This window comes from Dasypus novemcinctus, chromosome 5 (genome assembly GCF_030445035.2).
Source record: "Dasypus novemcinctus isolate mDasNov1 chromosome 5, mDasNov1.1.hap2, whole genome shotgun sequence".
NCBI classification, from domain to species: Eukaryota; Metazoa; Chordata; class Mammalia; order Cingulata; family Dasypodidae; genus Dasypus; species Dasypus novemcinctus.
Window position 1 is genome coordinate 78,303,015 of NC_080677.1, and position 15,598 is coordinate 78,318,612.

Here is a 15,598-nt window from a genome sequence, read left to right on the forward strand (position 1 = left end):
AACACACAGCGAATGGACACAGAGAGCAGACAACTGAGGGGACAGGGAAGGGGCAATAAATAAATAAATAAATAAATATATCTTTAAAAAATATATATATCCTAAAGATCTTCACTCTGACAGAAGAGTCCTTGATCAAGAGTCTTTGATGAATTGGTAAGAAAGAAGAAATTACTAACTTAGATCAAATTCTAATGCTGCCCTGGATTTCACTCTGCACTCTCCTTTATACTCTCATGACTCAGAGGTCAAGAATGGGCACAGTATTGAACACCATCTGGAACAGAAGTAAATCCCTTTTCTAATCTGTGAATTTTTTTTTTTTAAGATTTATTTATTTCTCTCCCCTTCCCCCCCGCCCCTCCCCGCCCCAGTTGTCTGCTCTCTGGGTCCAAAATTTGCTGCATGTTCTTTTTTGTCCGCTTCTGTTGTTGTCAGTGGCACTGTGTTTCTTTTTGTTGCTTCATCTTGCTGTGTCAGCTCTCCGTGTGTGTGCGGCGCCATTCCTGGGCAGGCTGCACTTTCTTTCATGCTGGGCGGCTCTCCTTATGGGGCTCACTCCTCGTGCGTGGGGTCCCCTACACGGGGGACACCCCTGCGTGGCACGGCACTCCTTGCGCGCATCAGCACTGTGCATGGGCCAGCTCCACACGGGTCAAGGAGGCCCGGGGTTTGAACTGCGGACCTCCCGTGTGGTAGACGGACGCCCTAACCACTGGGCCAAGTCCACTGCCTAATCTGTGAATTTAATTCAATTAAGTTAATATGTATTTTGTTCTAGTTGTGAACAACTTCATACTAAGAGGGATCCTTTTTTATTCCTTTGCCCTCAATGACTATCTCAGCTACAAAGGGTGAAAGTGGAGGTAAAGAAATGACCAGTGTATAAATCAAAGCAGAATAAAATAGTTGTCATGAAATAAGTACAGAGAAAGTGGGGTTAAGGGAGAGCTCAGAATGGGGCAATGAGTTTTCATAGAGGAGTGGTATTTGAGAAAGACTATTAAGATATATATTCATGTTCTATTTCTTCTGATCCTGAATTTCACTGCTGTAGCTCTTTACTAGAACAGCCCTCAAAAATATTAATAGAAATAGAATTTTTGATTAAATTTTAAGTTTCATCAAGGTGAGCGACAACAAACTGAATATTTTCAGAGAGAGATCAAACTGTGTGTTTTAACTTATATAATCGCCCATTTAATCATTTCTAATTATTCAGAAACACTTATATTTAATCTCAACTATCTTCACCAGAATTTACGTTTGGTAGAATTTCACAGTATTTCAGAATGTTTACTTTTGATTTTTAAAAATAGAACTTAATTTGGGGCAAGGTAGATTTGAAACATAAAGTTCATATATAAATATAAAATTGGTCTTTTAAAATATGGATTCCCTAAAAAAGGGATGGGTTTATTCTGGGATGAAGAAGGAGGATAATTGGAATTATAATCTATTTCACATCTTTATTTATTAAGCTTAGAAGACAGGTTCCATATTATAAACTTTTCATTTTCCTTTATGTTAATGCAGATCTTTGAAGATCTGAAAATCCAGTTTCAAAGAAATCTTACTTTAATATATATGTTATAAACAAAAATTTTATGTTTAAATAAAACATTTATAGAACCTTATAAAGCATATGTTTTAAACTAATTTTACCATTAAAATTTTCTAACCTTCTGTGTTTGATTTCTATTTCCTTTGAACTCAAACCACGAGAGAATTTGTTAGTCTTTTACTTATAGATTTTCATGTTTTCAGGAGAGATTTTTCACAATTTCATAATAAATTCCCCAAGGTCTTACTCACTTACCAAGGAGATTGACTCTTTGGGAAAAAAATGAGAATCTAATTTAGAAATGTATTTCAGTGAATTCAGAGAGGAAATGAGCAATAATTCACATCAAAGTACTGGGGCCTCAACGTTTCTCCTCTTCATGAATTACCTGCTCTGAGATAGTTGAGAGCTTCTTTTCTGAATCAAGTTCTGAGTAATTAAGATGTTTATGAGTTAGGTTCAAGGGAAAACCTAACTGCTTCTTATGCTGAATGAAACACAATACCTTTTGGAATCACTTACATGTAGCATTTTATTCAATATATCTATTTAAGAAAAAATAATGCCAGATTACTTTTCTTTTACAAAGCAATCTTCTGATTCAACAATAAATGTACCTCTAGCGTTCATAATTTTACTGTTTTTATTATTCAAAATATACTTACATGAAATTACTAGCACTCATTTACTCAGAGAGCTACTATATAGCACATATAGTACATAAGAGAATAATTCAGGCCTATGAACATTTTCATAATTTGTAAATATAAAGCATTGATGATTTAATGGCTTTTCTCTGTAGTGAGATGATAAAAGAGCATTAAAAAAAACACACACCCAAATATGTAAACCCCCCAATTGTTAGGATAGGTAAAACCAAATTTTTAAGGTACTAATTCTACAAAATATGAATTAATAACAGATTTTAGCCTAGTTCTAGTTCAATAATCACATAATGATTAATACATGGATATATATTTTTGTCTACTTGCTTAACTGAAAGTACAGTTTATTGGGGATTCTGTTTCCTACTGGGTCATCTTTTCCTTTCATTAAGATCCTCAGGTCATCTTCCTTAACACCTGTCTTGTAATGTACTTTCTGCACCACAGCTATTTAGCACATGGTTGCATAATATTATTGTCATTCTTACTTGTAATTCAGGTAAGAAATGTTTATGAGCATCTATTTATTGTAAGCTCCCATGCTAGGGGCTATGGATACCCTGATGGACAAAACAGATTCGTCCTCCAAGCCAAACTATTTGTTCTTCAGACTACATGTTTTTAAATGCAGTACCTTAAATCCTTGTTTGCCTAATGTCTTCTATTGATCCGAAGAAAGAGCTGGGCTAAGTTGAATCGAGCATATTACTTGTTAAGTTCTTAAGTCAATGCAGATTTGTATCAAGGAAGGAACGAGCCCACCTTTAAAACAACTGCCCAAATCATCTCTCTTAAGAATTAACTTCATTACTTTTCTTTATTACCAAAAGAGATAAACAGGTCCTGTTGCGGACCTCTATCGTCTATTAAATAAATTAACTTCAGTCACACTGTAGGTTAACTTGTCAGATGGACACAATTTTTATCTGTTATTGTCTATAGTCATTTCGGGCCAGTTGTTTTCCTCTAGGTGGGCACCTGTTCCTCCTATATCTTGCCTGTGTTCACTCTGTCTATTCCCCTAGAAAACTTTCTCGGTCCTTCCTAGCGACTCACGCTGCTGGCTTCCAGGGAACATCCTTTTTAGAAAGACTCCCTGAATTTCTGACTCTATAGGCCTTGCCACTGCAGCTCTGTTTATAACAGTCTGGCAGTTTTTTAGAGGTTTCCTGATCTATATTATCCACCTTCTGAATACGCCACTATGTGCTGTGAAAATACTCTGTTTTTTCACTGTGTTTGTCTTCCCATAGTTTAGGTTAGCTTGAGACAATGCTGGACACATAATAAATATTTGAGAAATCTGTTTAGTAAATGATGATGCAAAACACTTTCAGCTCCTCCCTTGGACCCAGGACGCTGCCTAGGAAGAGAGTTTGGAAGTATCAATATGATAATGGTTTGCAAGGTCATCATCTCAATTTTTTCTTCCTATCCCAGAGGAAATCTAAAGGAAATGGGTAAATGGCCCTAAGGCTACAACCATAAATTCCACAAGTTGAATCTAATGAATCAAGTGAGGATTGTAGCGGATCAATGTTTCAGCACAGAAATGGATAGGAGATCTTTCATTGGAACGGAAAAATGAAAAGTTCTTCTAAGATTAGCTTAGGACATTTCAAAATGATTTAGCTCTTGATAACCTGATAAATTCAACTTGCAGAACTACATTTCAGAATGCTTTAGGCTTTAAAACTCATTTGATTAAGATAACCTGTATATTTATGTATATATATGTAAGCATATATATATATTCATGCGTATATATATGTACGTATGCGTATATGTTAGCAAGAGTTGGGAGAGCATACTGCTCAAAATTGTCATGGTAGAGTTTACTTGATACACTAGTAATATGAGCAATTTCTGGATACATATGTCTGAGGTACTTGGGAATATTTTGGATAACATTTTAAAATGTTTACAAGAGCCACATGAAAATATCAAGACAATGATTTCCTGAAGTGTGGTTATACATGCACAATTATGAGCATAATTCACCATGAAGGCCATAAATAAAGATGAAATCTACAAAATTGCCTGTGTAACATCTGAATCATCATGCTATGAAACAAACATTTAGCATCCTCAAGGACTTCGTGAGGAGTGACAGTAAATCTGACTGGCCATATTTAACTACATTTTTAGTATAAATATGAAGATTCTACAATATACAAATATTTATGTTGAAGAGTCTACATATAGTTTTACAATAACACTTAATATAATCTTTGAACAGAATGTAAATGCAATGGCTACTAAACTACGGTTGCTGTTTTTGTATTTGGTCATTGTGAGTTTATAAAGTTCATAATGAATGTGCAAAATTATGCCATCTCTGGAGTTTGTGTGTATAGTCCTTATACCATCCGTATAAACAGCTTGATGCTACTCCAAGTCCTCATGAGACATACAAAACCATTTCTAGAAAGTTCTGCCCACTACACTATGTTGACCATACCACTAAGCAGTGGTTTGCCACTATATTTTTTCTCAGCCACCCTATGTCTTCTTTGTTCCCAAGATTTTTCACTCTCAAAATGAAGTAAATCTCCCCAATGAGGCCTCTAGGTAACAAACTGCAACTTCTTTTACTAAATAGTATGTTTTTCTCAGACAATGGTATACTAAAATTTCACTTTTGATTCTAAAACTCTTAACCAAAAAGGAGATTTCAAGAAAGTAACTTCTAAATATAAACTGAGCTCGTTGATGGCATGTGTGCGCGCTCTTGTGTGCGCTCTCTCTCTCTCCTTTTCTCACTCACTAACTATCTGATACTGTTACTCTTCCAGTCTTATATACCAGACTTCAAATCCATGCTTTAATTAACACAAGCAACTCTGGCCTGGTGGACTAACAGACCACTGGCTTGTGAGGAAGTCGAGAACTCTTGCTGTGTCACATGGCTGGGTCCAGCCCCAAGTCTTGTTTTGGGTTTTGGTCTCAGTTACCAAACCCTGCATTCTCTGATTACCTACCCTCTCAGTCCTTTTTTAATCCACTCTGTTGTTCAGGAAGGGATGGATGAAAGGCAAGGAAATAAAGAATCTATGCCAGTTTTATGGATAATCTACTAGTCACAAAAATAGACCCTTTTTTCTTTTAAGGAAGGACAATTTAATTGGTGCTGAACTCTCCTACCTTGAACAAAATGTAAACACTAGTAGAAATGTGAGACATATATTTTAAAGTGGATTCTCTTGTGTTCTTTAATTGTTTAAAGATAATATCTGAAATTCATATTCACTGCTCTAACAAAAAGTAGGAATAAAACTGGAACACAGATAAATAAAAAAATCATCAGTTTATTATTTTATATTCCATTGTATAATGAATCTAAATTCATTTATTCTGGTAAAGAACTCTATGTTACTTGCTAGTCATGTTAGAATTTTAAATTTTGTTTGCCACAACTTGAAAAAAAGGAAGCTTTTTTTTTTTCTGATATAAAAGTATTACAGGCTTATTATAGAAAAGTTGGAATATACTTGCTAATAGATCAAAGAAAGCATACTCATAAAAAATTGTTATTTTTGTTTTTCTTAATGCTTTTCCTATGACCACATATGGACTTCTAAATAGTCTGTAGATTGTTGATGGTAACACTCTCATTGTGAGAAGAAAATAACTCAAACTATAATCAGGTAGTTTCACATATTATCTCCAGAAGCTGAAATGAGGCACAGTGATGGAAAGGTAATGAAAACTACATGACTTGAAGGGAAATGCTCTTAGACACAATCTACCACAGTGGGCTCCCAGCTGTGAGAATGCTGACTTGCTATTAGGGGTAGAAGGCTACGGAGGGCTTCAATATTTTTGCTAATGGTCATTCTCCAAAGACATGAGGATGAGGATGGTGAAGCCTGGTGAACCATGATAGGAGCACAGCTGCTGGAAGGCCAATAATCCTGCTGCAAGGCGAGACCGTGAGGAGCTTTCCACATCATGGGACCAAGATCAAGAAAGCTAGATCACATTTAGAGATGATATCTTTCTTTCCCTAGAATACTCCCCTTGAAAATTTGTCTAAGATATTCGTTAATATTTACCTTTGGAAAATTAAAACGGTAAGTACTAAAATAGACAACAAAACTATAAATACTTGATCAAAAGGTTCACTATTTTACTTAAAGCTTTGGGTAGGAATTTTTGCTTTAATACAAAAGCACTTAAAAGAACTATCATTAGATAAAGACATTTTTTTCATTATCCATGTCTGGATTCAACGTATAGATTATTTATGTCAAACGGGAAACCCTAACTGGTTTCTCTAAATAGCCACAAATTGTTATTCACTACCGGTCCGTAAAAGGTCAGGAAATTTAATAGATTTCCATCTTAATCTGGGCAAAACATAACTAGTAAGATACTTATGCTGTAATCAAATAAGCACAATGTATTCAAAATCCAAATGTAAATCATTTCAAGATATTTTGCATTATCTGTAGCATTTATAAGTACCACTGTTTGTTAGAGAGAAGTGAGAGCAGAAAGTATCATTAAATTTTTTCACTTTGAACATGTTTATAAACTATTTACTGCAAAGTTAAGACTTACTCTTCTCTACATGTAAAAGCATTTGGCACTATAAGACTGATTATACACGATGATTAAAACAAATATTTCCAAGTTAAATTGCTGTAATTGCTAAAGGTACTTACCAATGGAAAATTGGAGGACAGAGGCTGTTGTTGTATTAAGACTTGTGGTGATCTAGAAAAGGGAAAATTCAAAATTAAGATAGAAAGGAGGAAAAAGAAGAGAAAGTTGTGGGTGGGGAAGGGGGCAGTGAAAAGAAAAGGAAAGAAAGTCTCTATTAACGGAAGGTATATTTCTCCATTTGTTGGTTTATTTTTATCAATTTTTCTACACACAGAAATCTATTTCATATTATCCTTGTGGGGAACAAAACTGTGAGATCATGACTTAGGCACTGATAGTAAATTTCCCAGGGTTGAGAACCCTTTGTAGTGGAATCTACTAGGTAATCTTTTGAGGGCATTTAACACAGCCTGCCCCCACCCCTCCACCTGCTCCCCTTTGTCCTATATCAACAGATGTGGGACCCAAACTGAAATGCCACAAAAAGGTTATCAAACAAAGGTTGGGGGGTAAATTAGGAGCAGAATGAGATTATTTTGAAAAGTAAATAGAACTATCATCTTTAAAGAGTATATAGTTTTTTTGGGAGGTGATGAAAAGGTTGTATAACTGATTGTGGTGATGGCTGCACAACTCTTAATATATAAAAACCTTAGAATTATACACTTTACACGATTTAATTTCAGGGAATGCAAATTATTTCTAAATAAATCTGTTACCAAAAAAGTAAAATAGAATTATGCCCTTAGAAATATCCATGATTTTTGAAAGTAACATTTCTGTTACTTTTCCATGAAGAAGAAGGCTTAAATAATTTTCCCTCTCATGAAAGAGGAATGGTACATTATTTAATTTAATTTTCCCCATTTATTTATTTATTTGGAGAAGTGACTTTGACCCATCACAGTTCAAATGAGACAAGAATTAAGGTTCTTATCTTCCATGACTCTTTTACTGATTTCAGAGCCCCATAGATAAAGTCTGAATGCCTGACATGATGACCACCCTGGAAAACAGATAGTGTTCCATTGTGTTTTCACAGTGATAGAAGCAGTAGGCTTTCTTCCTTTTGCTTCTTCCCATAATACGCTTAGGCATATCTCTGTATCCGTGCACTTTGCTAGCCCCCTGTGATAGAATCCATAAATGCAGAAAGGCGAAGTGATACTAGTCCAGTTCATGAATTGCTATGGAAACAAAAGAGCAACTGAAGCCTCTTGCTCTGCCAGAATTCAGTACAAATGTGGATATCAGAAAATCAGATATGTGTTTCCTCTTTTCACAACACCATCAAGAAAGATGACTTGACCATGCCAAGTCATCTTTTTAAAGGTATGCCTTTAAAATTCAATGAAAAAGCAGGAAAGTTAACAGATAGGAGGGCAAGAGAGACCGTTGATAAATTCAAAATCAGCTCCTAATTAATTTTAACATCAGCAAAATCATTGCAGTCTGGACGTCAGAGGACATTCTCTGCATATTTCATTTAAATCCCTCATTGTCACAAATTATCTGCTACAAGACAAGCAACTGGCCAACCCTGCCTTATAACTGTTTCCTGCCCTCCTCCCCCGTCCGCCCTCCCCTCCCAGAGTCATCTAATAGCTAAGAAACTAGTTTCTTCTCATGATTCCTTCAAAAGAAATGTTTTTCTCACAGCTTTTACAGTAAGCTCAACTAGTTGTCCTCACGGATTTTCACTTGGATAATTTGTTCTTAAAATCAGAATAGGCACAATGCCAAAAGAGAATTTTATTTTAATTTTTCACATAATTGAATGAATGTTCTTTTTCTGTCTGATTTTCTGCAACGCCATAGATTTGCAGGATGAACTATGAAACACTGCTGAATATAAGTTCTTTGAAACAACAGTATTTCATAAATTAAGAGCACCACGGTTATTGCTACTGCTAGTGCATTTAAAATCCCAGAGTGTTTCAGATACTTATCCTGCTGGTGTAATGCACGATGCTTGTGCTGCCTGTGTGATAAAGTTCCACAGCCATGACTTCTGCTAATAAATAGTAAGGTACGTGAAATAGTGCCAATTTCAAATTACATGTGCTAAGTGGGGGTGACCCTAGGCTTTGAGTCATCATTGATTCTAAATTATTTTCCTCATCAGAAGAGCTAAGGGGTGGTGGAATGGTCAACTTTCATTTCTTTTCCTTTACTCATTTAGTGTTTCAATAAAAATGTCAGCTACATGAATAGAAAAAAGAAGAAAAAACTAACTAGAAGTACTGCCTAGCAAGTCTATTCACATATTTACAATTGGATTATATATAAAATTATAATTTACAATTGGGTATTATAAGTTATTTATTAATCTTCAGTTCAAATATGTAATTTTAGTCTGCAGAATTACAAGCCTTTATATCTGACATTCTGAAAACTAAAGGGTCTTTTAAAGGGCTTTTGATGAATAATGAAGCAACTATGAAAGACTCAAAGAATTTTTTTCTATAAAATCTCAGTGCTTTTAAATTACCAAATAGACCACAAACTATAGAGAATTAGCCTGATAACTACATGAATCTGAGGAAACTGCTAAAAGGCTTAGAACTCAGGACATGACGATGTAAGGAATGTATTTCTCCTTCACATCACCTTTCTCCTTCTTTCATTCTGTACCTCTTCCATGCAAATTTTTATTGGGTTTGATTCTGTTTAAGCATAAATTCACCCTTGTAACTAAAATGCATTTCCAAATAGGTGAGAATAATTTAGTAAATAATTTCTTTAAAAAAACCCCAGAGGGTGGCATACATTTAGTTGTAAGTCTTCAGAAAGCATACCTTCTTTTAAAGAAGTGGGTAAATTAATTTCTTTTTACCTTCATTTTATATTAGCAAAATGAATAAAGTTCAGTGCCCCTCCCCATGAAATACTGAGACTTTGTGGGTAAACAAGGGGTGTAAGGGCGACATAGCAAGAAAAGTGAAAACACAAACATGTGGTGTGCACATCCGATAGCAAATGACTCCTCTCACTGACCTTGGTTCTTACTGAAATGAAATAACAATTTGACTAAATTCACAAAACGGAGATGCTCTTTCTGGCTTTTTGAAGGATAAAGGCTTAGCCTACTAAGATTCTTTGCCTGTGGTTGATTCACAACTTCAGTAAGAATTGGATGCATGAAAAATAAGAAGGCATAGTTTTTAAAAAGTGACACTGTGGGGCTAATAATTTACATCGGTTCGCATGCAAAACAGTTTTGACTGGATCCAGTTGGAGTACCATGCAAATATTTGTCTTTTAGTGAACACAATAGCATGTTAACTCACTTTTCATTTGCTAGATCTGTCTTCTGAAAACACAGCTTGGGTACAATTGTATATTTTGCCTCTACAGTATAAATTACTGAAATTTATTAAGAGCTGCTCTGAAGTACAGATGTCATCTCCATTATTCTCAATCTATCTTCATTCTATGCCCACTGGTCTATAACACAAATTTGTCTTAAGAAAATACTTATGTTTTCTTTTTCTCAGATGAAGACATTATTTTCAATATATTCCCTTTTAGATGAAAGGAATGTCAACTATGTCACATGAATTATATCATACAATTCAAAACTGAATCACTAAGCATATCAATCCGAATGATAAATAAACAGGAATATAATGTAACAACAAGGATTAAATATATTACGGATCAAGTAAACTAGCTGCTACAGTTCTTATGCTATGGAAATAAGAAATTTGACATTAGATTCTTAGATTTTTAAAATTTCTTATTGACCAGTAAAAACAACAAGAATTGCTAAGCCTTTCCAAAAATATGACTCAACAGGGAACATTCTAAAATAGGCATGTATTCTAAGCTCAATTAACTACCGTAAAAATTTTAATTTTGTTTTAAGGTTTATAGATTATAAATTCAGTAATCGTATATTATTAAAACATACTAGCAAGTCTAATTTTAAAGAAGAACTTTACTACCACAGTTACATCTGTCTGCAGGAATATTATAACACCTTCTGAGACTTGAATTATGAGCACCTATTATTTTAATTTGCATCCAATTAATTCTGTTTGTCTTCTAATTTCAACTAAAAACTCTTCAATTCATCAATGTTCTGAGCTCATATCTTTAATAAATTAAATGGATCTATTGCCATGAAAGGGGTATTCAAGCAGCATAAAATAAGAACCATGTTACAAAAATTAATTGGGTTTCACGTTTTGATAACTAAATCTTCTTTTAATTGCCTATCTAGGTTTTTTTCTCCCTTTACTGTGGAAACCAGTCTTAGGCAATTTTTAAAGTTAATGATTTTGAAACACAATGTGTGACTTTAGGGGTAAAAAATACAACCTGTTACTAAAAGCCCCATGATTCAGAAGATGTGAGGGGAAAGGAGGAAAGGAAAAACCATTGACTCCTGAGTTGAAAAGCAGAAAAGCGAAGTGTAAGAGTATTGGAAGAAGAGTGTTAGGATAAAGGAATCGAGCCAGAATATGCCAACTGCTTTTATAGCCTTTTTCAAGAATGTGAAATGAAGGTAGTCTTCATGCCAGAAGGAAGTATCAAGCAACAACAAAAGGCTCATTAGCCATGTGCTGACGGCTAGTGATTCTGTTGCTTTTAATTTAGAACACTCCTATTTCATTTTGCCTCTGACCTAAGAACTTCTCTTTGCAAGTAAGTTTACATTGACTGAGTGTAACCTGCTCCTGAGTAATTTGGCATAAGCCAGAGTTTTCTTTTTCTTTTTTTAAACTGTTTATTGAGTGTACTCTTTCACTTTTTCTTTTTTAAAATCCCTCAAAGTTCCTCTGTAGTTGGGAACCAAAAAAATTTTCAAAAAAGCCATCTAGTCATAGCGATGCACTATGTTTTAATGCGATCAAATGGTGCATTATTGTTTTCTCTAGTTTTACATTTAAAAATAGACCATTAAATCACCCCTCATGAATTTGTAATAGGGCTCATAATATAAATATTTCCATTTTTTACCTGAACTGAAAGAGTATAAGAGAAACTTTTGTTGGCAAAAATGCTCAGGAAATACTATGTGTTTGGAATAACGTACATAAATAGCATATACTCACCAAGTCTCTTGGACCATATGGCTCACAGAAGGTGACAGCATTGCCATGCATAATTGCACCACATTGTTCTCCAGTCTCACAGTTGTTACATTCAGCCCTGCGGGGACACAGAGCACGTTCCCAGTCTGAGTACAAAGTAGCACAAGGTGCTTTATTGCTCAGGTAAAGAAAGCTATGCTAGTTATTATTATTCAACCTTTGGTGGAAGATAACGATATTATATATGTTGCAATATGGTTAAGGAAACCAGAAACCAGAAAGCCTAAGCTTAAGTCCCAATTCTTTCAACTTATTTTTTGGGTCAAGCTATTTACTCCCCCAAAGTTTCAACTTCCTTATTTGTAAAATGAGGATAATATCACTGACCTAAGTCTTATATATTTATTGTGAGAATTAAGGGAGCATATATAAAATACACAGTACAGAACCAATCTTACAGTATGCACTTAATATGCCATATATTTTTATCAGTAATTATATATATACACACATCCAATAAAAGGACTTCTGTAAATGTTAAAGACAAGCAAAGTAAAATATCCACTTACACAATGAACAAAACTGTATATATCTGAATCAGAAGAGGTTTTACAAATTTTATACCTTTATCTTTTGAGTTATAGTCAGTGTCAATGTTTAAACTAACTAAATAAATTTGAATATATGTATCTTACCATGCTAAAAATACTAATTGGACTATATTTAATCTACTATTAATATGGAATATAAAAACTAGTAATTCAATCAAATCTTGGATACTGACTTATTGCAAGTAATTTAATACATTGCTTTATTTTATTACTGTAAAATAAAATGGTTAGTAAAATCTTAGGTCAGGCATCTCAAAAATAATTACTCATGTCTTTAGGAGAAGTTGTAGTTACATATTCTGGATTTGACTGTGCACTTCCAGTAACATTTACAATCCTCTGAATCGTGACATTTCAACCTACAATCATTACATGCCTAACGTGTAGAAAGAAAGATCTATGCTTCTCCTGTTGGAACCTCAAACCACATGAGAGCAGTAGTTCATGCAGAATGAACATTTTCAGACTTTCACATTCCAGGTGCCAAACATAGTGGAAAGGGCACTATGCCCTTCGTTTCAGAGATCATTCTACTATGCCCTTTCAGCTATTTGCTAATTCTAAAAAGAGAGGGGCTAGGAACTCCCATCCAAATAGGGAGAAGACAACAATATGAGGAGACCAGGCAGCCCATAAAACCAAGAGGCAAGGGCACAATTTGTAGGTAAATGTAAACGTAAATGTCAACGTAAGGCCGTCTTATATGTGTACTGCACTTCTGAGCTGTGTTCCCACAAAGGATTAACAGCATCAAGAGAACCTTTGATTTGTTTGTTTTAGATAAAACACAGCAGATTTTTTATATAGAATTTAAAATGTTAATATCACATAGCCCTACAAATCTTAGTAGGAGATTTAATGAAGCAAAATTCTACTAAAATGTCCTTGACTTTAGAACAAATTAATAGAAATTTCACAAGGGCAACGGACCTGGTCCCTTGTATTACCATTTATCCTGCTGTCTTATACTCCATGAATACACATTGACTGAATATAAGACAATTTCATAAAGATGACTGTTATTAAGGTATGAGGTGCAAAGTAGTGTGAGTAGTGGTTGGCACAGTAGTAAGTGCAATATAAGTGTTAGCTATTATTATGACTTTCTCATGGGCTCTGCCAGTTTTATCTGCTCCAAAACTAGGATATGAGAGTTTTTTTCCCCTACAGAGAACCTATTACATGAATTTCTTGCTACTGTTTTTCAATTCCTTAAACTATAGATGTCATTGTTTCCCAAAGAGTGTGGTTGTAATTAAAGTACAGGGAAATAGCACAAAAAGGATAGTGGGCTTCTTACTTTAGTGATAGACAAAGTTATTTGATCTTCAAGTCACTGTGGAATGACTTGAGAGAAATATCAACTTTAATGGAGAAAAAAAATTAAAAGAATGTTCTAATCACCATGGTTATCTGTCATTTGCCTGCAGTACCTCTAATCTAAAAGCATCATTGATGGGACATCTATGGCCAATTGTTTAAATTCATGTAGCAGGCATTCTATTGATAAATACTAATCAGTAGTCCCCAAATCACCTGTATATCATGAAAATATCTATATGAACTATAGAATTAAAACTCTCCTCCAGCACTCTTTGGTTTCATAGGATCCAGGGGGAGCCTGGATATCTGTATATCATTTAAAGGTGATTCTCATGTAAATGGCATATACCCTGGCATTAGAAAACCAATGAAGAGATTATTGATGTTTGATGTGTTTGGAGAACCATTTCTATTTTGTGGAAAAACAGGACTTAAAAAAACAATAAACAGAAGAAAAGAGAACTATGCAGCTCATCTCCCATTTGGCTCAACAACTCCGCTAGACCTTTTTCTTCTTCCTTGTGCTTTATAACGCAAGACATTTAAAGTAAAATTTATAAAGGCAGCAGTACTCTGTTGAAGAAACTTAAAGATTTATAATCATTAGAAAGTACCTACTGGACTGTTAGTTGGAGGTAGAATGACTTTGCCAAGGATTAGTGGGACAAATCCCTCAGCTTCCTGACAAGGTCTTTTAAATGACCTTTGCTTGAGTTTCTCACAGTTGGGCTGGGTTTGTCAACATAATTTTCTTTAATTTATCCTGAGCACCCATTCCTCTGGATGGTCAAATCCAACACTCTTTTAGCAGCCAGTGGTGTTATTTATTAATACGTCATTCATTAATTCATTCTTATAATTTTAAAAAGACTTGTCTTGGGGCCCTAACAGAAAATGGAGTATGCTTTAGTGGTACAAAGACCAATAAAACACTGTCATTTTCCTCAAGGAGCTTACATTCGAGAAGGAGAGGACAGAAGTAAATACACCACTACACTATAGTGTGCCAATGCAATGTTAGCTATTTATTGCATTCTATTATGTGCCAGATACTCTGACACCCATTCAAATCTCTCAGCCTCTCTGTAAGATAGTTATCAGTATCCTCATTTTACTAATAAGAAAATTAAGCTTCAGAGAGGTGCTCTGTAAACAATGTCTCAATGAATTCACATAAAACCTGCTCCCTGCAATTTTATCTCCATATAGAGGATGTTAAAACTGATATTTAAAGAGACTAAATTATTGTCCACAGTTACACAACAGGTAGGTTAGAGAATTGGGATTCCAAACACAATTTATTCTGTTTCCAAAGTTTTGATAACAAACAAACACTAAGAAAAATTACTCTGGCAAATGATGGATTAGAAGTAGAAAAGCCTAGGGGCTACTGATGTAATCCAAGCAAGTTATAATAACATCTTGAAATAAGGCAAGGATGGAGAAAACTGGACATATTCTAGAGTATTACTACTCAAACAGAAATGTAATGTGAGCCATAATATGTAATTTCCAATTTTCTAACAGCCATACTAAAAAATAGAGATTACAAATAACTTTATTAATATATTTTATTTAACTCCATATACTCAAATTATCTTTTCACATGTAGTCTATACACAAATTATTAACAATATAGTTTATAATCTTTTTTCATACCAAGACTTCAGATTGTGAGATGTATTTTATACTTATAACACATCTCAATTCAGATTAGGCACATTTTGAGGGCTTCATAGCCATAATGACTAGTGGCTACCATACTGGACAGTAAAACTCTAGAAAATT

General features: G+C 34.5%; 1 protein-coding gene across 1 annotated transcript in view; it reads right to left on the reverse strand.

Moving 5' to 3' along the window:
- The window catches only part of RELN (reelin), a 516,519-nt gene that overhangs the window by 244,725 nt on the left and 256,196 nt on the right, over positions 1-15,598 (reverse strand). Inside the window, exons 7-8 of the mRNA XM_058297120.2 lie at positions 11,898-11,994; positions 6,897-6,948 (exon numbers count right to left, since the gene is read on the reverse strand). Of these exons, the coding sequence (XP_058153103.1) occupies positions 6,897-6,948; positions 11,898-11,994 (149 nt within the window). The remainder of the gene's footprint in view (positions 1-6,896; positions 6,949-11,897; positions 11,995-15,598) is intronic.